This window comes from Rhinatrema bivittatum, chromosome 4 (assembly GCF_901001135.1).
Source record: "Rhinatrema bivittatum chromosome 4, aRhiBiv1.1, whole genome shotgun sequence".
Classification (NCBI taxonomy): domain Eukaryota; kingdom Metazoa; phylum Chordata; class Amphibia; order Gymnophiona; family Rhinatrematidae; genus Rhinatrema; species Rhinatrema bivittatum.
In genome coordinates, this window is record NC_042618.1 from 337,512,487 (window position 1) to 337,540,116 (window position 27,630).

Below are 27,630 nucleotides of genomic sequence, written 5' to 3' on the forward strand. Positions count from 1 at the left end.
TTTTTCCCTATATGCATCACCTTGCACTTATCCACATTAAATTTCATCTGCCATTTGGATGCCCAATTTTCCAGTCTCACAAGGTCTTCCTGCAGTTTATCACAATCTGCTTGTGATTTAACTACTCTGAACAATTTTGTGTCATCAGCAAATTTGATTATCTCACTCGTCGTATTTCTTTCCAGATCATTTATAAATATATTGAACAGTAAGGGTCCCAATACAGATCCCTGAGGCACTCCACTGTCCACTCCCTTCCACTGAGAAAATTGCCCATTTAATCCTACTCTCTGTTTCCTGTCTTTTATCCAGTTTGCAATCCACGAAAGGACATCGCCACCTATCCCATGACTTTTTACTTTTCCTAGAAGCCTCTCATGAGGAACTTTGTCAAACGCCTTCTGAAAATCCAAGTATACTATATCTACCGGTTCACCTTTATCCACATGTTTATTAACTCCTTCAAAAAAGTGAAGCAGATTTGTGAGGCAAGACTTGCCCTGGGTAAAGCCATGCTGACTTTGTTCCATTAAACCATGTCTTTCTATATGTTCTGTGATTTTGATGTTTAGAACACTTTCCACTATTTTTCCTGGCACTGAAGTCAGGCTAACCGGTCTGTAGTTTCCCAGATCGCCCCTGGAGCCCTTTTTAAATATTGGGGTTACATTTGCTATCCTCCAGTCTTCAGGTACAATGGATGATTTTAATGATAAGTTACAAATTTTTACTAATAGGTCTGAAATTTCATTTTTTAGTTCCTTCAGAACTCTGGGGTGTATACCATCCGGTCCAGGTGATTTACTACTCTTCAGTTTGTCAATCAGGCCTACCACATCTTCTAGGTTCACCGTGATTTGATTCAGTCCATCTGAATCATTACCCATGAAAACCTTCTCCATTACGGGTACCTCCCCAACATCCTCTTCAGTAAACACCGAAGCAAAGAAATCATTTAATCTTTCCGCGATGGCCTTATCTTCTCTAAGTGCCCCTTTAACCCCTCGATCATCTAACGGTCCAACTGACTCCCTCACAGGCTTTCTGCTTCGGATATATTTTAAAAAGTTTTTACTGTGAGTTTTTGCCTCTACAGCCAACTTCTTTTCAAAATCTCTCTTAGCCTGTCTTATCAATGTCTTACATTTAACTTGCCAATGTTTATGCTTTATCCTATTTTCTTCTGTTGGATCCTTCTTCCAATTTTTGAATGAAGATCTTTTGGCTAAAATAGCTTCTTTCACCTCCCCTTTTAACCATGCCGGTAATCGTTTTGCCTTCTTTCCACCTTTCTTAATGTGTGGAATACATCTGGACTGTGCTTCTAGAATGGTATTTTTTAACAATGACCACGCCTCTTGGACATTTTTTACTTCTGTAGCTGCTCCTTTCAGTTTTTTTCTAACAATTTTTCTCATTTTATCAAAGTTTCCCTTTTGAAAGTTTAGCACGAGAGCCTTGGATTTGCACACTGTTCCTTTTCCAGTCATTAAATCAAATTTGATCATATTATGATCACTATTGCCAAGCGGCCCCACCACTGTTACCTCTCTCACCAAGTCCTGTGCTCCACTGAGAATTAGATCTAAAATTGCTCCCTCTCTCGTCGGTTCCTGAACCAATTGCTCCATAAAGCTATCATTTATTCCATCCAGGAACGTTATCTCTCTAGCGTGACCCGATGATACATTTAGTCATTTACCCAGTCTATATTGGGGTAATTGAAGTCTCCCATTATTACTGCACTACCAATTTGGTTAGCTTCCCTAATTTCTCTTAGCATTTCACTGTCCATCTCACCATCTTGACCAGGTGGACGGTAGTATACCCCTATCACTGTAGTCTTCCCTGATACACAAGGGATTTCTACCCATAAAGATTCAATTTTGTATTTAGTCTCATGCAGGATGTTTATCCTGTTGGACTCTATGCCATCCCGGACATAAAGAGCCACACCTCCTCCCGACTGCTCCTCTCTGTCATTGCGATATAATTTGTACCCCGGTATAGCACTGTCCCATTGGTGTCCCATTGGTGTACGCTATTATTTCTCCTCTCATTACAGCTTTACCTGTTTCCCAGAATAATGATGGATCATTAAGATGTTGCTGGTTATTATTTTGAAATTCCTCCCACTTGCTTCTTAAATACTTATGAAATTCTGCATCCTTAATAAGATGTCCAGGGAGACGCCAGGTTTTCCTATTATTTTGCTCAGTGGAAACCCATAAGTCCACCCATATGGGCGCATGATCTGCTACTACTATAGCGCCTATTTCCGCTGATTCCACCTTGGAAAAGAGGTGGTTGGCTAGCAAAATATAGTCTATCCGAGATAGTGTACTATGCGCCCTGGACACATAGAAACATAGAAATGACAGCAGAAGAAGACCAAATGGCCCATCCAGTCTGCCCAGCAAGCTTCACACATTTTTTTCTCTCATACTTATCTGTTTCTCTTAGCTCTTGGTTCTATTTCCCTTCCACCCCCACCTTTAATGTAGAGAGCAGTGATGGAGCTGCATCCAAGTGAAATATCTAGCTTGATTAGTTAGGGGTAGTAGCCGCCGCAATAAGCAAGCTACACCCATGCTTATTTGTTTTACCCAGACTATGTTATACAGCCCTTATTGGTTGTTTTTCTTCTCCCATGATGTTGAAGCAGAGAGCCATGCTGGATATGCATCGAAAGTGAAGTATCAGGCACATTTGGTTTGGGGTAGTAACCGCCGTAACAAGCCAGCTACTCCCCGCTTTGTGAGTGCGAACCCTCATTTCTTCTCCCCTGCCGTTGAAGCAGAGAGCTCTGCTGGATGTGTGAAGTATCAGTTTTTCTTCTCCCCTGCCATTGAAGCAGAGAACTATGCTGTATATACATTGAAAGTGAAGTATCAGGCTTATTTGATTTGGGGTAGTAACCGCCGTAACAAGCCAGCTACTCCCCTCTTTGAGTGTGAATCCTTTTTACCACATTTCCTCTTGCTGTTGAAGCTTAGAGCGATGTTGGAGTCACAGTAAGCATGTGTATGTTTATTTAATAAGGGTATTGTCTCCAGGCAGTAGCCATCATTCTGGCGAGTCACCCACTCTTCATTGGCAGCCTCTTGACTTTATGGATCCACAGTGTTTATCCCACGCCCCATTGAAGTCCTTCACAGTTCTGGTCTTCACCACATCCTCCGGAAGGGCATTCCAGGCATCCACCACCCTCTCCGTGAAGAAATACTTCCTGACATTGGTTCTGAATCTTCCTCCCTGAAGCTTCAAATCGTGACCCCTGGTTCTGCTGATTTTTTTCCTACGGAAAAGGTTTGTCGTTGTCTTTGGATCATTAACACCTTTCAAGTATCTGAAAGTCTGTATCATATCACCTCTGCTCCTCCTTTCCTCCAGGGTGTACATATTTAGATTCTTCAATCTCTCCTCGTACGTCATTCGATGAAGATCCTCCACCTTCCTGGTCGCCCTTCTCTGTACCGCCTCCATCTTGTCTTTGTCCTTTTGAAGATACGGTCTCCAGAACTGAACACAGTACTCCAGGTGAGGCCTCACCAAGGACCTGTATAAGGGAATAATCACTTCCCTTTTCTTACTCAATATTCCTCTCTCTATGCAGCCCAGCATTCTTCTGGCTTTAGCTATCGCCTTGTCACATTGTTTCGCTGACTTCAGATCATTAGACACCATCACCCCAAGGTCCCTCTCCTGCTCCGTGCACATCAGCCTTTCCCCCCCCATCGAATACAGTTCATTCGGATTTCCACTCCCCATATGCATGACTTTGCACTTCTTGGCATTGAATCTCAGCTGCCATATCTTCGACCACTCTTCCAGTTTCCTTAGATCTCGTCTCATTCTCTCCACTCCTTCCGGCGTGTCCACTCTGTTGCAGATCTTAGTGTCATCCGCAAAAAGACAAACCTTATCTTCTATCCCATCCGCAATGTCGCTCACAAAGATATTGAACAGGACCGGTCCCAACACCGATCCTTGCGGTACACCACTTAAAACCGCTCTCTCTTCAGAGAAGGTTCCATTTACCATCACACATTGTCTTCTGTCCGTCAACCAATTTGCAATCCAGGTCACCACCTCGGCACTCACTCCCAAGCTTCTTGTTTTATTCACCAGTCTCCTGTGCGGAGTATATTCTCGTGCTGTTGGATTCAATATATGTCAGGGGTCAATAAGTCCTAAGTTTTTGCTTAGTTGAACCACTCCTGTGTTCCTGTTTGTGCGGAATCCTTTTGGAATCTGGGACTTGTCCAGTTGGGCATCATAGACACTATTCATATCACCCACTACAAGGAGGTCACCCTGGGCATTGGCAAGTAGTAATGAGATTAGCTCAGAGAAGAATGAGGGATTTGGCACATTGGGGGCATAAATGTTGCAAAGAGTTATTTGTTTGCCGGCTAAAGTTCCCAGAATGATGATAAAGCGTTTCTCAGGGTCTTGTAGTTCTTTCATAACTGTTAGAGGAGTATTCTTATTGATTAAAATAGCTACCCCGCCTTTCCTGCCTGCTGCAAGTGAGAAAAAACATTCCGAAACCCACTCCCTGCGGAGTTTTGCACTTTCTTTGTCTGTCAGGTGTGTTTCTTGAAGACAAGTGATATTAACTTATAACCTTTGAAGGTGTTGAAAATTCTTTTTCCTTTTTATAGGGGTACCCAACCCATCTACATTCCAGGAGATTATCCTGTATTTACCCATGGTGATCCCACCCTATTAGGGTACCATAATTTAAATCGGTAACCCAAAGAAGAATGGGGACAAGCTCCCAGCCTAGCCTGTCCCCCATTTTTTGGGGCTGTTGTGAAACCCGTGTTGAATATTCCTTCCTCCGCTGCAAAGCGCCTTGCAAATAACTAAATCAGACTTCTTGTTTATGTCAATATTCATGTGATTTCTACCCTTCCCTTTCCCCATGTACCCAAGCACAACTCTTATTCCACTCCCTTTTCCCTGTTCCCTTAGAAATTTACCCCTCCCCTAATCTCTCTATTCAAATGAATGTCCCTCTGTCTGAGGAACAAGGAAATCACGCTCTGGAGTGTTTCCACCCCACAGCCTCATATTTTACCGAACTGGGAATTTTCCAGACATTTGGATCCAAAACAGTGTTAAATTCACTATATGCTAAAGTAGTAAAGCCAGTAGATTACATAGTATAAAATGTGAATTTTGTTTGTTGTTGTTGTTTTAATTTTAATTTCTCCTCCCTCAAGGACCTAATCCAGATCCAGCAAATGGTTTTACTCCAAGCTATAATTCTTTCTTTTAATGCTTTAAACTTGCAGGGTTTCTCCAGGAATTATCTGCCTTATTCCTTTGAGAAAACTGTAGCCAGATATTTTTGGGCTTCTTCTGGGTTTCCAAATGAGTGCCCTGTCCTCCCGTACCAGATTTTCAATGTAGGTGGAAACTGGAGGGCAAATTTAATTTGTTTTTCCACTAATTTAGAACAGACAGGAGAGAAAGCCCTTCGCTGTTGTGATACCCGGGTTGAGAAATCTTGTGTTATCCTTATTTTATGCCCTTGGTATTGGATGTCCTTGCTCTTTCTGGAAGCTACCCATATTTTCTGTCTGTGGGCAAAGTTTAGCACTTTCGCTATGGCTATCCGGGGTCTCGGATCTGTCTCTTTCCGGGTGCCCACTCTATGGGCCCTTTCTATAGTGAGACGGTCTTTAAGCTCAGGTACCCCCACTGCATCTGGCAACCAGGCTTCCAAAAAGGATTCTAATCCTGTCTCATACACTGCTTCAGGTAAGCCTAGAAAGCGTAGATTAGCCCTACGTGACCTGTTTTCCAAGTCATCAAGTTTACTTTGGACTTCCTTCATGGCCGCCTCCTGCGTATTCATTTTCCCTGTATATGCTGTCATATCGTCTTCGAGCAGGGAGACCCTTCCCTCAACCTGCTCGATTCACAGTCCCAATTCAGTAAGTGCTTCTCTCACCTCATTTAATTTATCTGATATTCCTGCCAGTTTTTCATCCAGTGTCACCGCTATAATTTCTTTAAAAGCCGCTGCTGTAACCAAGCCGGAAAGGGAGCTCTCCCCGTCACATGCTGCCGCCGCCATTTTGTTTTCCACCGCGGGCTTTACCTTCTCTTTTTCTTTTCTACTGCTTTTTGAGGCCATTATCCCCGGAGATCGATTCATAAAATTGACAATCGACATGTGCTGGAGGTGTTCGTGCTCTAGGTAGGTGCCTGAGTGTCCAGTGAATGTTTTCGCCGCTGTATGCTGGCTGTGGGGCTGGGAGCCGAAGCTAGGCACGTCCGCTTCAGCTCATCCCCCCACGTGCGTCCCTTGCTCTTTAATTTTCTCAGTATTAAGATTTATCACAGCTGACAATGATCTATTCATAATGGCAATATTATTATCTAATTTTGAAATAATTTTCCACACATCGGACAATGTAACATTATCTGGAGGAGTTTCCATTATAATGCTACTTGAAAGAACTGGATTATATTCATTTGATGAAACATTAAACATTTCTCATTCCCTTGGTTTCTTGCTTGAGTTACCAAGCTTACTTCCAGAGGGTTACATCCTACCAGTTCCGTCGCCAGTTCACAGGAAGGGCTCTTACTTGGCTGGGGTGGTAAAGGTGGTCCTTCTCCAAGGCTAATGGAAGCCAACGAAGAGCTTCCCATTGCTCCCTCATTCGGATCATACCTCTGTCTCACGACATGTTGATCCATTGGGCCGGTACTGATTTGAGTCACTGGTGACGACGTCAAAGTCTTTGCCTTTCTCTTCTTCCCATTCAGAAGGAGAATTTAACAAAGACTAATTCCTGGTCAAACACCCAAACTCACCCGGACTAAGCTGGACCAAGCCTTTGGTGCGCGCGGCTTAGGCGATGCGTTGGCAGTGTCACAGCGCCGCGCCACGTTAGATTTTAAAGCCGGTGGCCACGCCCCCTCGACATGCTCGGCAGCGTCCTCCTCAGCCGCTGATGTTAACAAAGTCCAGTGCTTCCTCTCGGCAGGCAAATCCCAGATCCGCCAGATGGTATCGGGGGAAAGTCCTTTCTTTTAGCGGTAGGTCGCGGGGAGAGGTGGCCGACAGCCCACTCCTATCTCCCCAGGCCTCGCTCTCTCTTTATCTTTCAGGTTGCAGACAGAAACCGGTACTCGCTCCTCGAGGGCCCTCGTTCCTAACTGCTGATTCTCTTCTGCCTGGAAGCCATCATTATCTACATCATTGTGAGTTACCATCGCTCTCTCAGAGCTTTCCCTGGAACCAAGTCCTCGCTCCTCGAGGGCCTATCCTTTCCAGCTCCTGAGCTCCCTGAGACCAATATGTGAGTGTTGTCATCTAGTTCTGTTCATGAACTCTGCATACCCTGCCTACTCACTGTCTACAGTTTCTCAACAGCTCAGCCATCCAGGGATCACTATTACAGTATCTGAGGGACTTCAGCCCTGCCGGGCACTTCAGCTCACTACTGCCACCTCTGGTGGTTTCAAGACCTGTTTAATAAAAGAACTAGTGTGTGTCTGTCTCCATACTCTAAGCCTAGCCGGTGGTCCCTCTCGGGATCTTCCCCCGGGGGCATGGTCATCTGCCACCAGCCCAAGGATCCACCTACTACTATCCTCAGCAGTCTATAACAACAGATTGCTAAGTCCGCCTACGGAATATATCAGATAGATACTCCTATCTGATTGCTCCTCCCATCAGCATAGCAGATTATGACAGAACCGGAGAAATAGAAAAATGAAAGAAAAAATTGCCACTCCATCTCGTTATTAAGCCCATGAGGTGTCAGACTATCAAGTCTATAGATCCATTTCTGCTCCCGATGAATCAGAATCTCGGAAAAATTCCCAGGGGTGGCGGAGGCACCACATCAATAACATAAAACTGTAAATCACCTTCAGTATGGCGTCACTGGCCAATACTATCTATTTACAAAACTTTTGATTTTCCTATTCGTTTTTCATTTTGCCGGGGACGGAACCTTAAAGATATTTTGGTTCATTCACATTTAAATGACCCAGTGTCGTCAGATCCTGAACAATTTTCAGGTCATTTACCCTGTGGGCACTGCTCGGTGTGTCCCCATACAGCGCCCTTATCTATTTTTGAACATCCTATCTCACATATTAAATTTCAATTACATTTTTCTTCCAATTGTCAGACTAAGGGAGTTTTCTATGTAATTGTTTGCTCCTGCTTTAAACTGTATGTGGGGAAAACCTCCCGCCCCATTCGGACTCGAATTATTGAGCACCGTTCAAATATTAAAAACAGACGGGAAACAGCCCCTTTGGTGCCCCACTGGGTCACATTTGGCCATACTGAAGATGATTTACAGTTTTATGTTATTGACGTGGTGCCTCCGCCACCCCTGGGAATTTTTCCGAGAGCTTAATAACGAGATAGAGTGGCAATTTTCTCTTTGATTTTTCTATTTCTCTGGTTCCCCACTGTATCCCTGATACTGCATTTTGATTGGCTGAGTGTATGTAGTGCTGGTGTGTTCTGATTGGCCAAGTTTTGGCGCTAAGAATTTCAGCTCTTTAAACGCCGAGATTTGTCTGTACTGCCTACCCTCCTTGTGATTGAACCGCGTTAATGCAGAGTTGTAAAGGTATGTTTTATGCTTTTGAAAAATGCTATATATGTATTGATCCATTCTATAATCGGTCCCCTTTATTACTTTGTTTAAATTTCTTTTATTTTGAAGTGTATGAATTCCTGCATAAAATTATTGTCCCTCCCGATGCAGCCGGGTTTGGCGAAATACGGGTCCGTGTTGGGGAACCCTGTTCTGAAACTTGTGCTACTTTAAGCATGGAGTTGCCGTTATGAAAAATTAAAAATATCTATTACATCATTTATTTTGAAGTTTGGGACCTTCTATGTGTTAAAACATTCTACACATCCAGTTATCCTGGGGCTGCCCTGGCTCCAGGTCCACGAACCCCAGTTCGATTGGCATTCCCTGCAGTTGGTGCAGTGGGTTTCCAAATGCCAGAAGACATGTCTACATCAAGTATCTCCAGTAGTCTCTGTCCTAAAGTCTACCACTCTATCTGGTTTGCCTACTCAGTATGCTGAGTTCGAAGATGTCTTCTCGAAGCAGAAGGCGGATACCTTGCCTCCGTTACGCAAGTTCAATTGCTCCATAGAACTTCTGCCGGGCACGATGCCTCCCAAGGGCTGAACTTATCCATTGTCTCACCTAGAAATCCTAGCCATATCTGAGTATATCAAAGAGAACCTAGAAAAAGGGTTCATTCGTCCCTCTAATTCTCCCGCTGGAGCGGGCTTTTTCTTTGTCGAGAAAAAGGACAGCTGTTTACGCCCTTGCATTGACTACAGAGGGCTCAATGCCATAACCCGCAAAGACCGATACCCCTGCCCCTTATCAGTGAGCTGTTTGACCGCCTTCAAGCAGCACGGATCTTCACCAAGTTGGATCTGAGGGGTGCGTACAATCTGTAACGCATCCAACCTGAAGATATCTGGAAAACCGTATTCAACACAAGGAATGGTCACTATGAATATATTGTGATGCCCTTTGGGCTATGCAATGCCACAGTGGTCTTTCAACGCCTTATAAACGAAATACTCCGAGACCTCTTGTACTCATTCGTAGTCGTATATCCTGACGACATCCTGATCTTTTCCAAAGACCTTGAATCCCATCGAGATCATGTTCGGATCGTCCTCCAACGTTTAAGAGAAAATCATTTTATGCCAAGTTAGAAAAGTGCCTCTTCGAGCAAAATCGCTTACCCTTCCTAGGGTACATCATATCTGATCAAGGTTTCTCCATGGATCCAGATGACGTTGTAAGGCCTACGGGACTTACGTTTCCTTGGCTTTACTAATTATTACAAGAGCTTCATTGCCAATTATTCTACCCTAGCTGCTCCGCTCACCGCCATGACCAAGAAAGGGGTTGACGCACTCATGTGTGGACTCCCAAAGCACAAGCCTCCTTTCAGACGTTAAAAGAAGCTTTCTGTTCCGGTCCTTGTCTTCAGCATTCAGACCCAAGATGTCCATTCGTCGAACTGACACCTCTGCAATTGGAGCAGGAGCCGTCTTAAGTCAGTTTTCTCCAAAGGGTAAATTGATACCTTGTTCATTCTACTCACACAAGTTCTCTCCTACAGAGCAGCACTACACCATTGGTGACTGAGAACTTCTCGCCGTCAAGTTGGCGCTCCAAGAGTGGCACCCCTGGTTGGAAGGGGCGCAACACAAATTTACCATTTTCACCAACCATAAGAATCTTGAGCACCTTAAAGAAGCTCAACTCTTGAATCCTAGACAAGCCCGATGGGCGCTCTTCTTTGAACAGTTCAATTTTGTTCTACGTTATTGCCCAGCTTCCAAGAACCTCTGTGCTGATGCACTATCAAGATCCTTCGAACCAGAGGATGTTCCTGATGTTCCCAGACACATCATAGATCCTGCCTGCGTAACCCATGCCTGACCACTACAGTTCCAGTTGGGAAAACCGTCGTTCCACGTAGATTACGTGAACGAGTTATGAAATGGGCCCATGATTCCAAGTTGGCAGGACACCTGGGTCGTGCCAGGACCCTACAGATGTTGCGGAGATATTACTGGTGGCCCAACATGGTGCAAGACTCTCGTAACTATGTAGATTCATGTCCCATCTGCGCCCAACAGAAGCCACCTACCGGACAGCCTTGGAGCCTACTCCAACCGCTTCCAGCACCTACCGAGCCATGGTCCAGCATCTCAGACTTCATCACAGACCTGCCTCCGTCCCAGAACAATACTGTAATCTGGGTCATCATTGACCGTTTTTCGAAAATGGGTCACTTCATTCCCTTGCCGGGCCTCCCATCGGCCCCAGAACTAGCCAAGTTGCTCCTGAAACACATTTTCCGTCTCCGTGGACTCCCAAAGGAAATTATATCCGACAGAGGACCACAGTTTGCCGCCGGGTACTGGCGCTCCCTATGCAAAACGTTTAATATTGCCTTGAATTTCACGTTGGCCTATCACCCACAGGCCAATGGTCAAGCTGAAAGGACCAACCGAACCTTGAAAACATTCCTCCATTCCCACGTGAATGACCAGCAGGACAACTGATCTGATCTGTTTATTAAATATGTTCAATGTATTTGACTTAGGAAATCTATTTTCCTGCATACTCTGTTTTTAATGTAAACCGGTATGATTTGTATCTGATACAAGAATGTCGGTATATAAAAATGCAAAATAAATAAATAAATCTGCTACCCTGGGCTGAGCTATCGCACAATACCCATGTCGCTGCTGCCACCGATGTATCTTTGTTCTCCGTGGTATTCGGACGACAACCTCGGCTGCCGCTTCCAGTTCCTCTGACTGTTCCTTCTCCAGTTGCGCAATCCATGGCTGACACCACTCAGGTGTGGAATGAAGTCAAAGAACTCCTTACCCAGGCCGCTCAGCGCTCCAAGTGTACTTCTCCTGCCCATAGACGTCCCAATCCACTCTTCCGTTCTGGTCAGAAGGTGTGGTTAAGCACCCGACACATAAGGTTGAGACTTCCTTCTCATCGCCTGGCTCCCAAGTACATCGGCCCATTTCCAGTGCTTCGAGGAGTGGGAGCAGTGTCTTATCAGCTCCAGCTACCTCATGCCATAGGCATCCACAACACATTCCATGTCTCTCTGTTGAAGCCTTTGGTCCTCTCCTGGTCCTCTTGTAGAGATCCTTCACCTCCGCGGATCTCTACCGAACCAGACTCGTCACTCCAGGTAAGAGAGGTCCTCGATGTCCGTCGGTGTTGAGGTAGATAGGGAATACCTCTTAGCCTGGGAGGGTTATGGGGCCAAGGAGAACTCATGGGAACCCTCCCACAACATTCTAGATAAAGAGCTCCTCAGAACTTTCCATAGGACCTATCCTGAAAAGCCACGGCCACGTAGAGGGAAGCCTAGAAGGGTTGGTACTGTTATGTGCCCCGTCCGCGCCTGCTCACCTCGCTAGCTCCTCTGCAGGTCACAGGTTGGCCTCCCAAGCGGCAGCCGCGAGTTCCTCCAGGCCTCGGCGTCCCGTGATAGCGGTCGCCGGGCCTTCCACTGCGCACCAGGCCTCACGCCGAAGTTCAGTGTCTCCAATGGCGTTGGCCACTCCCCTACGCACGCAGACCGCCCGGCCTCTTGTAGGGCCGAGGCGGGTCCTAGCTCCGCGGCGCGCCCGGATTGAACGTTCAATATAAGGAAGTCCTTGCCTGTACTTCCTTGCCTTGGCAATCAGGTCAGCACTGCTTGTGTACTAATTTGCCTCCGGGTTCACAGTCTTGTTCCAGTGTCCTACTGTTCCAGCCTTGTCCAGCGTCCTTCTGTCCTGTCTCCCCAGGTCGTACCTTCGGACTGTCTCTCTGGTACTGACCTTGGCCTTGTCCATTCTGTCCGCTGCCTGGATACTGACCTCTTCCTGCCTCGTGACCTCGTCCGACCTCCGGAACCTGACCCCTGCCTCGTTGACAACTCCTCGGACTGATCCTCGGCTGCCTTGACCATGTCTCCTGATTCTGGCTCTGTTCCTTGCCTTGTCATCGCCTACGCTGTTCTGGTGTTATGGTTTCGAGTGAGTGGATTCTTGGGTACTGTGGGAGATGACCATGCCCACGGGGAGGAGCCCCGTGGGGAGCCACAGTACTGGGCTAGACTCAGGACGCACAAACACAGAGTTTTGTCTTTTATTATACAGCTGATGTATTCTACCAGAGGTGGCAGTAGTGAGTTGATCCAGGGGTAGCAGTCCAGGGACCCTCAGCAGAGGGAACCCGTCTCACCAAGATGCTATAGGGATATCCAGGTGTAGGTTTCCCAGCACGGCAGAGCTGTAGATGAGACAGACTGAGAATAGATTACTCACTAGATGGTAGCTGTAAGGTTGATGATTCCACCAGGCAGAAGTAGATGGTAACTGATGCAGGGAGAGCAGGCCCTCGAGGAGCGAGTACCTGATCCCAGTAAGACACCTGAAAAGAAAGCAGAGGGCATCTGAGGAACGGATACCCAGGTTAGAGTATACCCCAAAGGGCAGAGAGGGCTTCCAGCGGCAGCAAGGAAGCAGCAGAGTAGCTGCCAATCCTTGCTAACTCAACGAGCTAGCAAACAAGCGTAGGCTAAATACATGGATGGCGTGACATCACTCGAGGGGGATGCCCCCGGGGTTCCTGCCATGATGTGGATAAAGACGTGGGTGGCGTGCGCACGCGTACCCTAAGAGGCCCTTAGGAGAAACATGGCATGAGGCTTTGCCATAGCTGTTCTGGGGACGCCGGAGAACGTGGCTTGCAGACGCGGCAGCAGCCATCTTCCCAAGGCTAGCGGGGAGAGCAGAGGAAAAGGTGAGGGACAAGGGTCGAAGCCGTCTGAGACCGACTGATGCAACATCTGGTCTTCCTTGCTCCACCAGACCTACAGCTTAGAGTCTGACTGCGCTCCCTTGCTGTTCGTGGGCACACTTCTCTGCTATCTCTCCGGGAGACCCTGCAAGGCCCACCTAAGTCCAAGCGGCCCAGGTCTCTACGGGCTCCACCCAGGGGGACCACAGGCTTCCAGTGGTGAAGCTCAACCTAGCCTGTGTCCTCCTGTGCTCCGCCCCCTGGGGGCAGGTGCTTCCTGGTCCTTACCAGGGAGCTGTTCTCCACTGCTCCAGGACAAGGGTCCACCTCCAAGCGCAACAGAAACAGGATGCATCTGACCTCACCATTGAGTATCATAGCAAAGGGTCTGAATACTTATGTAAATGTGATATTTCAGGTTTTTTATTAGTTTGCACAATTTTTTCCAACTTGATTTCGCTTTGTCATTATGGGGTATTGTAGGTAGATTGAGGAAGGAAACAATGCATATTATCCATTTTAGAATAAAGGATGTAACATAACAAAATGTGGAAAAAGTGAAAGGGTCTGAATACTTTGTGTACTGAGTTCACTCCCTTTATACACTGAGATGTAGTTACTCCTCGACTCCTGAAATGAACAGTCTTATGGGGCCCAAGACACCATTGCTCATGGCATTTATACAAACATAAAATTTCTTTTACAGACATGCTTCTTTTTACTGTCAGTAAGTTTACTGACAGTAAAAGTTTACTGACAGTAAAAGTAAGTTTACTGACAGTTGGCAGTTTTGATGGTCACAGCATTCTGGACCCTTTCACCTCTAGATCACTGGTTTTGAACTGTCTGAGGTTCGGCTGGGAGTATGTGAAATGAGTTGGTGATCACATGATGGAATCCTGTCAGAGCTCTGTAAACTGGGGAATTCTGCTGCACAGCTTGAGAGGGGGACTGAGTGAATTGGTAGCAGTGGAGAAGTTACATCTCGCAGCCAACAGATGGTGCTAGTTCACAGGGTATAAAGTACTCTAGCTAAAACTGCTGTAGATAAAGAAAATTCACTCTCAAGATACATATTCCCAGGGTGTCTGTTGCATCTTCTCTTACCCATGTCACCTGTTATGCAACAAGCATGCACTACCACAGGCTCACAGAAACCTCAGAAGCATGTACATGTTCATATACCCAGGGGTAGAGCATGCATTCACTGCCACAGGCAAATGGAAACCCCTGGAGGGTGCAGACTTTCATTTACCCAGGTATACAATGCACATGCATTCTAAAATATACAGCAACAGTAATACATTTATTTATTTAGCATTTTTTATATACATGCAGGCATATACATACAGGCCCACATAGAAACAAACCCAAAATAAACTGGAGTGAACTTACATGTACAAATATAATACACAGAGAGGCTGGACCAGACCCCAAATACACAGTACCAAGCTGGTGTCAGGAATCCCACATTCAGAGCTTTCACACAGTTTTTCAGAACTCCTTGGTTCTTGGCGTCATGAGGTGTGCATTTGCAAAACACATTTGCATCGATTGCAGCAGTGCAGTCTTCCACCACCTTCATTGCGCTAGTGAGGGAGAATATTATTAGCCTGCTGGGATTCGCGAAGCTGTGTTAACAGAGCACAGAAAAAGCAGGTCTCAGGTCAACAGGTACATGCTGAATCGCTTTGGGCATTTGAAATCAAATGCAGCCAAACAGCAGCGCCACTGGGAAACGAAGAAAGCCAAAACAGAAACAGGGATGAAAGCTAGGTCTTCCCCGCAGAGAGAGCGTTCAGGGTTATACCCACTATCTCCCTACGGGGACAGACAAGATAGTAAAGCATGGCTTGATGTTTTTATATTTACTTTGTACACTGCTCCCCAGAGGATTCATGTTCTCTGTCTTCGCCCTATACGTACACCCTTTCCTTGCCAGAGCTCCTGTCAATTCTATTGTTTGTCTGTACTCCTGCCAGGCAGCTGATCGCTCGCTTCCACTGCATCTCCTGTGACCGACCTGTGGATATGGCGGTACCTGGCCCGTAAGTAGCTCGCGACTGCTTCCTTCTAGAACCGCGTGCTCTTGCGTCCTCGTGCCTGCCTTTCTTAAGGTACGGTTTGTGGGAGGAGCCTGCCTCTTGCCTGCCGCGTAGGTTAGCGGCGGGAGAGCAGGGTTCAGGCTTTTGTGCTTCACAGGCCACGGACCCGTTGCGAAATTCCTGGCAGAGTGAGGCGTGACAGTCTTGTCACCGCAGTACTTGTCTTATAGCCGAGGTGGGGTGGAAGGTGGAGAAACCCACGAGAGTGTTTTAGGTTGTTTTTTTTTTCCGTGAACACTTCTGTTTACAAAAAATGCCTAATGGCTGCCAGACCACCCAGCAGTGCCTCATCATCGCTTCATTTAAACAGGAATAAAATAAACAAGAAAGGCACTTTTTAATTTTCCTTGGTGCTTTTATTTTTTTTTCTAGCGAGCACAGTTGCACTTAGGTTTGCTGCCTGTGTCCGTATTGACACTAGATCTTTGTTGGTGCTCTTATCTTAGGACCGAGAGTCGGCGGCTTCACTGGGACTAACCACCAGGTTTTCACATGGCCCAGCTCCAGAGAGCTTGAAATGCCATCACGTAACGGCAGGAGGCCATGTGCTGCCTCGATAATGTGTGACACAGGGCACAGTCAGTACGTGGGTTTACAGTCCAAGCACCGTAACCAAGCACGGTAAATGTCTGGGGGAGCAGGCTAGCATAGCCCCTTTGTCGGGCTTAACACTGTGACATGGTACAGACATCACAACCAGGTTCCTCAGCTACTTGTAGGCTGAAGGAGACTGTGCCAGTTGGCAAACCCCAACTGGCACAGAATACAGCATGGAAGATTCTGCTCATGTTACAGGGAAGATTAATTCCTTGCCTGGAAGAAGCCTCTGAGCCTGGGTGTGAGGGGATGGAAATATTTCAGAGATGCCATCATCAACCTTTTCTTCCTTTGTTCTTTTTTTTTTTTATTGAAGGCCAATCTTGACAATACCCAATGTGCCAGGGTTACCAGGTCATCGCTCCAACAGGCCGTATACCGTCTACGAACTGGAACAGGTTCGACAGCACTCCAGAAAGTAAGGATGAAAACTGGAGAGGGGATGAGGCAAGAAGGCATAAAATGATACAAAGCAGATGGGCTACCCACTCTCTTGTCTTTATTATCTACCCCTTACCCAATCCTGTTACAAACCCCAGCTACTCCCCTAATCCTCACAACAGATATTCTGCAGCAAGCTATAATGAAACAAGGTTTAGCAAGTAGTATTAAGCAGAGGTTGCTGTAGAGGTTGCTCAGCAGCTCTGAATTCTGGAGCTGGCGATAGAGGATCTCTAGACCAGGGCTTCCCAAAACTGTCATGGGGACCCCACAACCAGTCGGGTTTTTAGGATATCCACAATGAATATGCATGAGATGAATTTGCATATCATGGAGACTCCAGTATATGCAAATTTGTCTTGTGCATATTCATTGTGGATATCCTGAAAACCCGACTGGCTGTGGGGTCACCAGGACAGGTGACTTTAAAGATCTTTCAATACTATTTGGCTTCTGGGCTGCACGTCCTCTTTCTTTGATTACATACACATGGTAAAGAAATTACACGATACTAACCCTGCAGCCAAGACTTGCTCATGTAGAGTCATATGCAGCTGAGCTGGAGTTACCTTCCCAGACCTTTTGCTCTCATTTTGCAGCCAGAGAAAAATTTGACACCAACAGTAGTGGCTGGTGAGATATTAAATGAAGTAGGCAAAAGACCAATTTTTTTTTTTGGAGGGGGGTGGGGAGGCAATGACATGGGAAATGTGTTTCCTCTGTAGCCTTGTTTCCCCAGAAGGGATCCTCATTCCCACCCTGTGTGTGTGGTGGGGTTTGACAGGTAGCCCTGCCCTTCACTCACAGCAGAACCAGCCCTTAGAGAAGGAGGCAGGCTGCATAACCAGAGTTAGGGTATCCAGTTCTCCCTGGGCAGGCAGCCAGGATTGTCTGCTCTGCCCTTCAGTGGATGTATAGTACAGAAACAAAGAGCTTGTGCACATGTGCAGCTCAGAGGCAGGCTCCAGCCTACCCCGGTGGGTCAAATAGATATCCCACGGACAACAAGTAAATAGGAAGAGAAGTATCAGAGAGAGGAGAATCAGTTAAAAATTAAAGTAAATGTAATTTCAGTTAGAGGGGCCCCCGCTTTCTGTTGATAAATGTAGTTACCCCAGTGGAAGCCCAGGAAGTACATTTGTTTAAATGTAAGGCTTTTAAAGCAAAGCTTCTTGGCTGCAGTAGCCAAGGAATTGAGTTGAGAGCTGCCCAACCCGGCCCAGCCGCTGCTACTCATCCCAGCTCCATTTAGAAAAGTTGCACGGAGTTTATTTGACATACTCTTGAGCCAAGAGCGCTGGAATTACACAGTCCAGGCAATCTCACAGCAGCATTGATGCTTGCTGACGAAAATACCGCTTCATCATGCTGTATTCGGCTGTAGAACAGGTAAGGAATGTGGAAACCACTAGACAGTTTTAAAACATCATTTCCCTGTACGTACCCGGATCAGTCCAGACTCCTGGGTTTTGCCTTCCCTCCAGCAGATGGAGACAGAGAAGTTTGAACGGACTCTGCCCTGTACCCTAAGTTGCCACCTAGAGTCTGTCAGTATTTCTCTGTCTCCAGCAGATGGTGGAGGTGCAAATCCCTTCAGTCTGGATTAGCTAGTATTTAGTTTAAAGAAAGATTTTTCTCTTGAGTCTAGCATATTAAAAAAAAACAAAAAACCTTAGGAGAGGAGTAAGAAGAAAAGAAATCTGAGGATCCTCCCAGGGAGTTTGGCAGGTCCTGGAAGGACCATCCCCCCTGGTATGTGAGGCTGAGGAGCGGAGGGTTGAGAACCCTGTACCTGGCCCTCTTTGGCAGTCTCTGAGGGTGATACCGGAGAGCCTGGTTCACTTACCCTCTGAGGGGGACAGGTCCTATTTCTCTTCAAAAAAAAAAAAGATCTGAGGTAACAAATTTTATTTTTGCCTTTCCTCGGCAGCCTTTCCGGACCTCTTTGTTTCCCCTTCGTGGTGCACTGCCTGCCAGCTTCCCGAGGCCGTGCCTCTCGCCAGGCTTTACTTTCTAACTTTAGAGATCCTCATCATGCCGCGTGCTGCGGCCTGCAGTGCTTGTGGGAAGGCGCGCGCGCGGCTCTCCCATGCCAGCATTTGCTCCGACTGCCTCCCCGGGGGGGAGGGCACTTCGGCGGCGATTCAAAATGTGTTTTCCCATAGTGGCGATTCCTGTGGAGGCCGAGAGCCTGGAGGCTCGTTCGGCAGCACCAGCCTCCCGACCCGTTCCCACTGAGCACGGGAACGGAAGCCATTTTGGAAGTTTCAGAGAGCAGGAGTGAGCAGCTTTGGGGGAAGGGAATTCCCCACCACCATTATCGCTGCAGCCAGGAGCCTCTGGGGGGGCTGATGCAGAGCCTGATCAGGAGAACTCATTGGGGGAAAGCTCCCGGGGGGGGCCTCTTATTCCTCTTCCTCATTCTCCTCCAATGTTGTCTTACTGCTTCACAAGGCTTTTAAGGCTCGCAAGGCAGCTAGGAAACATGGTATGCCCATGCCCAAGATTTCAGAACCATTCTACAAGCAATCATTTTTTCAAAATTAGACTATTGTAACACCATCCTACTTGGCCTTCCCGCTTCATACACCAAACCACTTCAGATGGTGCAAAATGCAGCTGCACGAATTCTGACAAATACCAGGAGAAGGGACCACATAACCCCCATTCTAAAGAGCCTCCATTGGCTACCTATACACTTTAGAATAATATACAAGGCCATTCTTACCACATACAAAAACATCAACCAACTGGCTCCCATTGACCTACAGATCCCTCTCCAACTACACAATTCGTCAAGACCGACAAGAGATGCATACAGGGGATCGCTACAGGTACCACCGTCCAAATCCACTAGACACTGCACACTAAGAGACCGGGCTTTCTCTACTGCCATTCCACCGTTATGGAACTCCATCCCCTCAAATCTAAGAACAGAACCATGCATCTCAACTTTCAAAAAAAGACTAAAGACCTGGATATTCACACAAGCTTTCCCGGACACCAATTGATAGAACACCGCCAAGCTACCCCTAATCTCCAACTATACCATGGTTAACTAATCTCCAACATGGTTAACTAATCTCCAACTCGGTTACTAATCTCCAAATACACCATGGTCATCCTTATCTTCTATTGTTTACCTGTGTGAATTTTAATAACCTTTCCTTTCTCTTCCTTCTCAGCCAAGTTCTTATCACCCTGTTATATGTAACTGCCTTTTCAACACCATTGTTATAGTTATGTTTACTATGCACCCCTGTTTTATGTGAACCAGCACGATGTGACTGCTGTCTCGAATGCCGGTATATAAAAATCTGAAATAAATAAATAAATAAATGAAGGCTCCTCGTTCAGCCCCGGCGCCCTTGGCCAGGGGCAAAGGGGATATTTTGTCCCACAAGCAGCACAATCACCCGGGGGGAGTAACTTCATTGAAACCTAAACAGCCGCTCAGATCTGTATCTTGCCCCACCGACAGTTCGTCTTCAGAGGTTTCGGTTATCAATCAGGCCCACCCGCTGAATCCTCAAAGTCCGGATGCGGATCCAGACGCTTAGCCTCAGCCTTCCAAGCTGTCAAACGCACAGATGGTCGAAGGAGATGATCCAAAGGTCGTGCGTTTGTTCCGAAAAGATGAGTTGGGACCGCTTATTCCCGCTATCCTGGAAGAGTTGGGGATAGAGGTTCCTCAGGAAGATTCAAGGCTGGGAGCCGTTGATCCAGAGATAGTCGGTCTCAGGGGCCCAGCTCGCTCTTTTCCTTTTCACATGTCAGTGTCTGACCTATTGTTTCGGGAGTGAGTCACTCCGGATTTGGGCTTGAAAGAAAGCCAAGCCATGAACAAATTGTATCCACTGCCAGAAGACGCCCTGGACCTCCTCAAAGTGCCCAAGGTGGATGCGGCGGTCTCCGCAGTGACAAAAAAGACCACCATTCCAGTGACGGGAGCCACAGCCCTTAAGGATTTGCAGGATCGCAAATTGGAATTGCAGCTTAAAAAGATTTTTGAAGTGTCAGCTCTCAGTGTATGTGCCACTATGTGCAGCAGCTTTGTGCTGAGGGCCAGCCTCCGCTGGGTGCAGCACTTGCATCACTTTCTGAGCCAGATGTTATTCAGGCCGGTTGGCTGGAGGTGGCGGTTGCTTACCTTGCAGATGCACTTTATGATCTTCTTCTCACTTCAGGCAGGACTATGGTTTCAGCTGTCTCGGCCCGTAGACTCCTATGGCTCAGGAACTGGTCCGCGGATGTTTCTTCAAAAGCCCAGTTGGGATCCTTACCCTTCAAGGGAAAGCTACTCTTTGGTCAAGAGTTGGAGGATATGATTAAGTCTCTGGGAGAGAACAAAGTCCATAAGTTACTGGAGGATAAGCCCAGAGTGAGGGGATCCTTTCCGCAGTGGTCGAGATTCTGGAGGAATCGCCGTTTTTGATCCTCCTGATCCTCCGAGTCCTCATGGCAGCAGGGTCCTGGATGACAACATTCTTGGAATCAGTCCTTTCATGGCCGATGTCCTGGCAGAGACGGAGCCCCATAGGCACATGGGGGTCTCAAATCCGCACAATGAAACGATCCCAGTTCACTCCTCCATACCGAAGATAGGGGGCAGGTTGTACCTTTTCCTAGAGGAGTGAACCAATTTGATCTCGGATCAGTGGGTCCTAAATATAATAGAACATGGTTACGCTTTAGATTTTGCTTGGCTGCTCTGCAAGCGATTTCTGGTGTCCCCGTGTTCTTACCAAGAAAAAGGACTGGCTGTGTGCAACACTCTCAGATGGGTGCTGGACTTGGGCGCCATCGTACCCGTACCCACAGGAGAACTCAGGCGTGGACGCTCCTCCATTTACTTTGTGGTACCCAAAAAGGAAGGTATTTTTCGACCTAAAAAACGTCAATCGGGCTCTAAGAGTGCCCCGATTTTGCATGGAAACTGCGTGCTGTGATAGCGTTCATTCACAGGGGAGAGTTCTTGGTGTCTCTGGACCTGACAAAGGCGTATCTGCACATACCCATCTGCTCCGACCATCAAAAGTACCTACGTTTCTCAATCCTCGGGCATCATTTCCAATTTTGTGCCCTGCCCTTTGGTCTAGCAACGGTGCCCAGAGTATTCACCAAGGTAATGGTGGTAGTTGTAGTGGCTCTCCGGAGAGAAGGTATTCTGGTACACCCCTATCTGGAAGACTGGTTGATTCGAGCAAAATTGTAGGACCTTTGCCGGAAGGCAGTACATCGTGTCCTACAACTGTTAAGCTCGCTGGGCTGGGTTGTCAATCCGGACAAGAGTCATCTGGTTCTCTCCTGGTCCTTGGAGTTTTTGGGTGCTCGGTTCGACACCCTCTTGTTGGATTCGTGGACCCTTGGACCGATCGGAACCAGATGGCGAGCCGCTGAGTGAGGTGGCAGCGGAAGTCCCGATCGGAAGGCGGCAAGGACCGAGTTCTGAGTGGCTGAAGTGGGATCCCGGAAAGCCCTATGCGACCAAGGGCTGTGGCAAGGAAGGACGAAACGGTGAAGCTGGTACGATGGTGAGAAGATCTTCGCCCTGGAAGCCGAGCCTCCCCCGAGAGGAGCTCGTAGGAGTTCGGCTGCTGGGACTTAGGAGATTCACCCTGGAAGCCGGCGTCCCCCCAGGAGGAGCCCATAGGGACCAGGCCGCTGGGACTTAGGAGAGCCCGCGGGGGCGGAGTCAGATGGAGTCCAAGGTAGTCGCTCACCAGTCCAGAGTCGTGTGCCAGGGAATCGTCGCTTGCCAGTCCGAGATCAGAAGCCGAAGGATCGCTGTAAGCCACACCGGGGTCCGAGAGCCGGGAGTCGTCGTAAGCCAGTCCGAGGTCCAGAGCCAGAGGGAACACCGTAAGCCACGCCGGGTCAGAAGCCAAGAGTCGTCGTAATCCAGTCCAGAGTCAGAAGCCGAGAATCACCGTAAGCCAGTCCGAGATCAGGAAACACAAGAAACCAAGAGGGGACAGGAACGCAGCAACTGGAGACAGGGTAAACCTGGGAACCTCGTTGCAAGGCCCTGAGGAGAGGGACAGCAGAGCTTAAATAGCCCCTACCGCGTCTGTCGTCACCCGAGGGAGGAACCAGGTTTCGCGCGCCTGGCCCTTTAAATCTAGGGCCGATTCACGCGCGTGCGCCTAGGGGGCGGAGCCAGCCGCGGCCGGACGCCGGCTGCTCCGCCGGAGTGGGGGCACCGCGGCAGAAGCGGAGACAGGCCCGGGCGTTGCGCGCGAGTGCCGGGGGCGCGGCGACACGAACCCCCGGAGGCCCGAGGAGGACGGGAAGAACCCGGAAGCCCCAGGAGGTAGGCGGTGCGGCCGGGGCCGACCCGGGACCGCAACAGTACCCCCCCTCCCACGCCCCCTCCCGGGGGGCCGCAGCTTGCCCGGATGCCGAAAATGGAACTCCCGAAGAAGGTTCTTATCCAGGATGTGGGAAGAGGGCTCCCATGAATTCTCCTCTGGACCACATCCCTCCCAAGATAGTAGGTACTCCCAGCGGCGGCGATGGCGTCGGACATCCAATACCTCTTTTACCGAGTAGGTGTCATCCGGATCTGAGGAAACCTCGGAGGGCTCTGGCGGGGAAGTCCGAAATCGGGAGAGTACCAGTGGTTTGAGGAGGGACACATGGAAGACATCATGGATCTTGAGCGTGGAAGGCAGGCGTAGTCTGTAGGATACAGCCCCAATGCGTTCGGCCACCGGGAAGGGTCCAATGTAACGCGGCGCTAGTCTCATGGACGGAGTCCGCAACTGGATGTGCTTAGTGCTTAGCCATACCCTCGTCCCGGGTAGGAAGACTGGAGCGGGCCGTCGAGCCCTATCTGCATATGCCTTAAAGCGGGCGGCAGTTCTGCGAAGCTTTTCCTGAGTGGCAAGCCAGAGGCGTTGGAGCTGGCTGGCCGTTAGTTGCGCCGCCGGGGAGGTGACCTGCACTGGTAATGGCAACGGAGGTCTAGGCACCCTCCCATAAACTAGCTGGAAGGGAGGCTGCAGCGTAGCGGAGTGCTTGTGGCGATTATAGGAGAATTCCGCCCAGGGAATGAGAGAGACCCAGTTGTCTTGGAGCTCATCTACAAAGGCTCTGAGGAAGGTCTTCAGAGAGCGGTTAGTCCACTCCACCTGTCCATTACCCTGGGGGTGGAAAGCCGTGGTAAAATCCAATTGTACCCCGAATTTCCTGCACAATGCCCTCCAGTACTTGGCTGTGAATTGGGGGCCTCGATCAGAAGCGATGTGCGACGGTAGTCCATGTAGTCGGAAAATATGCTGAACAAATAGATCAACCAGCTCAGGGGCTGTAGGCAGCTTGGGAAGAGGGACAAAGTGAGCCATCTTTGAAAACCGGTCAACGGTGACCCAAATCACGGTTTTACCCTCAGAGGGAGGCAAGTCCACCACAAGTCTGTGGATAGGTGGGACCACGGTTCCGTGGGAATAGGGAGCGGCTGGAGCAGACCCCAGGGGCGGCCCGGAGGTGGTTTTTGCTGAGCGCATGTGGGGCAGGACTGAACATAGTGCCGAACATCCTCCCTCACTCTTGGCCACCAATAGAACTCTGTGAGCAAGTCAAGGGTTCGAGTAATTCCGGGGTGACCAGCCGTCCGGGAGTCGTGTGCCCATGCCAGAACTTTTCTCCGAGAACGAGCTGGAACCACCGTCTTCCCCTCGGGGCCCAGTTCCGTGGCTGCCAGTAGAACTTTAGCTGGATCTAGAATGTATTGAGGAGTCTCCAACACATCGTCAACCTCTGTGGTGCGGGAGAGGGCATCCGCCCGAACATTCTTGGCTGCGGGTCGGTAGCGAAGCGAGAAGTCGAACCGACTTAAAAAGAGAGACCAGCGGGCCTGTCGAGGATTGAGCCTCTGTGCATGTGACAGGTACTGCAAATTCTTGTGGTCGGTATACACTATGACCGGATGTTGAGCTCCCTCCAGCACTGGCGCCACTGCTCGAAGGCCAACTTTATGGCCAATAATTCTTTGTCCCCAATGCCGTAGTTCTTCTCTGCCGGCGAGAACTTGCGGGAGAAGTATGAGCAAGGCCAGATTTTGCCGGTCTGGGAGGTTTGGAGCAGCACCGCCCCCACCGCGACGTCAGAGGCATCCACTTCCACGATAAACTGACACTGAGGATCTGGATGTCGGAGACAGGTGTCCTGTAAGAAGGCTTCCTTGAGATCCTGGAAGGCCTGTGTAGCAGCGGGGGGCCAGTTTCGCGCATCCGCGCCCTTCCGTGTGAGGGCCGTCAGGGGGGCCACCAGGCTGGAGTAATGCGGGATGAACTGTCGGTAGAAATTGGCGCACGTGTTGCCGATGTGCCTCGAGGTCCTGAGAATATATCAATACATCGTCTAGATATACGATGACGGAAGTGTATAAGAAGTCACGGAGCACCTCGTTCATAAGGTTTTGGAATACCGCGGGGGCGTTGCAGAGACCAAAAGGCATGACCAGGTATTCATAATGGCCGTCCCTGGTGTTAAAAGCGGTCTTCCACTCGTCCCCAGGGCGTATGCGAACGAGATTATAAGCGCCTCGGAGGTCCAATTTGGTGAAGATGCAAGCCCCTTGGAGGCGGTCCAGAAGCTCCGGGATCAGGGGCAACGGGTAACGATCTCGGCGAGTGATCTGGTTCAAGCCCCGATAATCTATACAGGGGCGAAGAGACCCGTCTTTCTTTCCCACGAAGAAAAACCCGGCCCCGGCCGGGGATTTAGATGGCCTGATGAAACCCCGGTCCAAGTTTTCCTTTATATATGCTGACATAGCTTGGGTTTCAGGCAGAGACAGGGGGTAGACTCTCCCACGGGGCGGTGTGGTTCCTGGCAACAAGTTGATTGCACAATCAAAGGATCGGTGCTCCGGGAGTAATTCTGCCTTTTCCTTAGGGGCGGATTTTCAGAGCCCTGCTCGCGTAAATCCGCCCAAAACCGGGCGGATTTACGCGAGCAGGGCCCTGCGCGCCGGGAAGCCTATTTTACATAGGCCTCCCGGCGCGCGCAGAGCCCCGGGACTCGCGTAAGTCCCGGGGTTCTCGGAGGGGGGCGTGTCGGGGGGCGGGCCCGGTCGTCGCGGCGTTCCGGGGGCGTGTCGGCAGCGTTTTGGGGGCGGGTACGGGGGCGTGGCTACGGCCCGGGGGCGTGGCCGCGCCCTCCGTACCCGCCCCCAGGTCGCGGCCCGGCGCGCAGCAGGCCCGCTGGCGCGCGGGGATTTACGTCTTCCTCCGGGAGGCGTAAATCCCCCGACAAAGGTAAGGGGGGGGTGTAGACAGGGCCGGGGGGGGTGGGTTAGGTAGGGGAAGGGAGGGTAAGGTGAGGGGAGGGCAAAGGAAAGTTCCCTCCGAGGCCGCTCCGATTTCGGAGCGGCCTTGGAGGGAACGGGGGGAGGCAGCGCGGCTCGGCGCGCGCAGGCTATACAAAATCGATAGCCTTGCGCGCGCCGATCCAGGATTTTAGTGGATACGCGCGGCTCCGCGCGTATCTACTAAAATCCAGCGTACTTTTGCTTGAGTCTGATGCGCAAGCAAAAGTAGGCTGATCGCGCTTCTTTTAAAATCTACCCCTTAGAGAAGACATCCTGAAAGGCACGATACTGTGGTGGTACCGTTAACAGGGTTGTGAGGAGCGGAATTGTTCGCAGCGGGCGTGTGGGAAGGCAATGACGGTGGCACGCGGAACTCCAGGAAGTGATCTGAAGGGATCTCCAATCAATCACTGGTGAGTGTTCCCTAAGCCAAGGTAGACCCAGGATGACTGGATGGATAGATTTTTCGAAGATCAGAAACGAGATCTCCTCCTGGTGGAGGGCCCCGACCAGAAGCTGCAGGGGACCAGTGCGAGTGGAAATGGTTCCAGGAAGTGGGTCCCCCTGAATGGAAGAGACACGCATGGGCGGTTCTTGGGGACAAACGCCGAGCTGGAGCTGTTGTACTAGTTCTCGGAGGATGAAATTCCCCCCGGACCCAGAATCGAGTAAGGCTAGGGTATCGAACCCTCCTCCAGGAAGACATAGTCGTACCGGGACGGTACATGGGGAGTTGGAAGAAATGTTGCCTAGAGTCAACTCCCCGCTGAGCTCTAGGTTCGGGCGTTTCCCGGACGCTCGGTACAACGTGCTAGGAAATGCCCCTGGGCCCCGCAATACAGGCACAGTCCTTGAGAGCGTCGGCGCCTCCGTTCCTCGGCCGAGAGAGGGCCCCTACCCAGTTGCATGGGTTCTTCAGGTGGAAGAGCAGCTGCCGAAGGTGGAGTGACTCGAACCCGAGGTGGCGTGGTTCGACGAGCGGCTTGCCCCTGGCCGGACCTTCGCTCACGAAAACGGCGCTGGATGCGCCGGTCCACGCGTCCAGCCAGTTCTATGAGTTCCTGTAGGTCGTCCGGGAGGTCCCGGGCCGCGAGTTCATCCTGGAGCCGAGGAGACAGGCCCTCCAGGAATATCCCGTGTAAACTGTCCTCTCCCCAGGCTAGCTCAGTAGCCAGGGTCTGGAATTCCATCGCAAATTCCTCTAAGGGGCGATTGCCTTGTCTCAGCTGGAGGAGTTCTGAGGCAGCAGTGGAGGCCCGGGATGGTTCGTCAAATATCCTCCGGAAGGCTTTGACGAATTGCACGAGGTTATTTAATCGGGAGTCTTGGCGCTCCCAAAGGGAGGAAGCCCAAGCCAAGGGTTTCCCGTCCAGGAGAGAGATAATGTAGGTCGTCTTAGACCGGTCCGTGATGAACTGGGCTGGCAGGAGGTCGAAACGGATATAGCAGTGGTTGAGAAAACCCCGACACGCCTTCGGATCCCCAGCGTACCTAGGGGGTGCTGGCATCTGTACCGGGACAGGGGAACCCGGGTTGACCTGAGACGTGGATGCTGCGGGGCGAGCTGCGGAAGTCCCTTCTACCCGATCCGCCAGGCGTTGAACGGCCGACATCAATGTGTCGAGGCAGGATTGCTGTTGCTGCAGCTTCTGGGCTATGCCTGGGATAGCCTTTAGACCGGCAAGATCCGCCGGGTCCATGGCCTTGCAATCTGTTGGATTCGTGGACCCTTGGACCGATCGGAACCAGATGGCGAGCCGCTGAGTGAGGTGGCAGCGGAAGTCCCGATCGGAAGGCGGCAAGGACCGAGTTC

The 27,630-nt window shown here is 49.6% G+C and overlaps 1 protein-coding gene across 3 annotated transcripts in view; it reads left to right on the plus strand.

The window, feature by feature from the left end:
• Positions 1 to 27,630, plus strand: part of QRICH2 (glutamine rich 2) — a 337,577-nt gene that overhangs the window by 272,062 nt on the left and 37,885 nt on the right. For all 3 annotated transcript variants that reach the window (XM_029600439.1, XM_029600440.1, XM_029600441.1), the window contains exons 11-12: positions 15,341 to 15,406; positions 16,377 to 16,478. In XM_029600439.1, the coding sequence (XP_029456299.1) occupies positions 15,341 to 15,406; positions 16,377 to 16,478 (168 nt within the window). The remainder of the gene's footprint in view (positions 1 to 15,340; positions 15,407 to 16,376; positions 16,479 to 27,630) is intronic.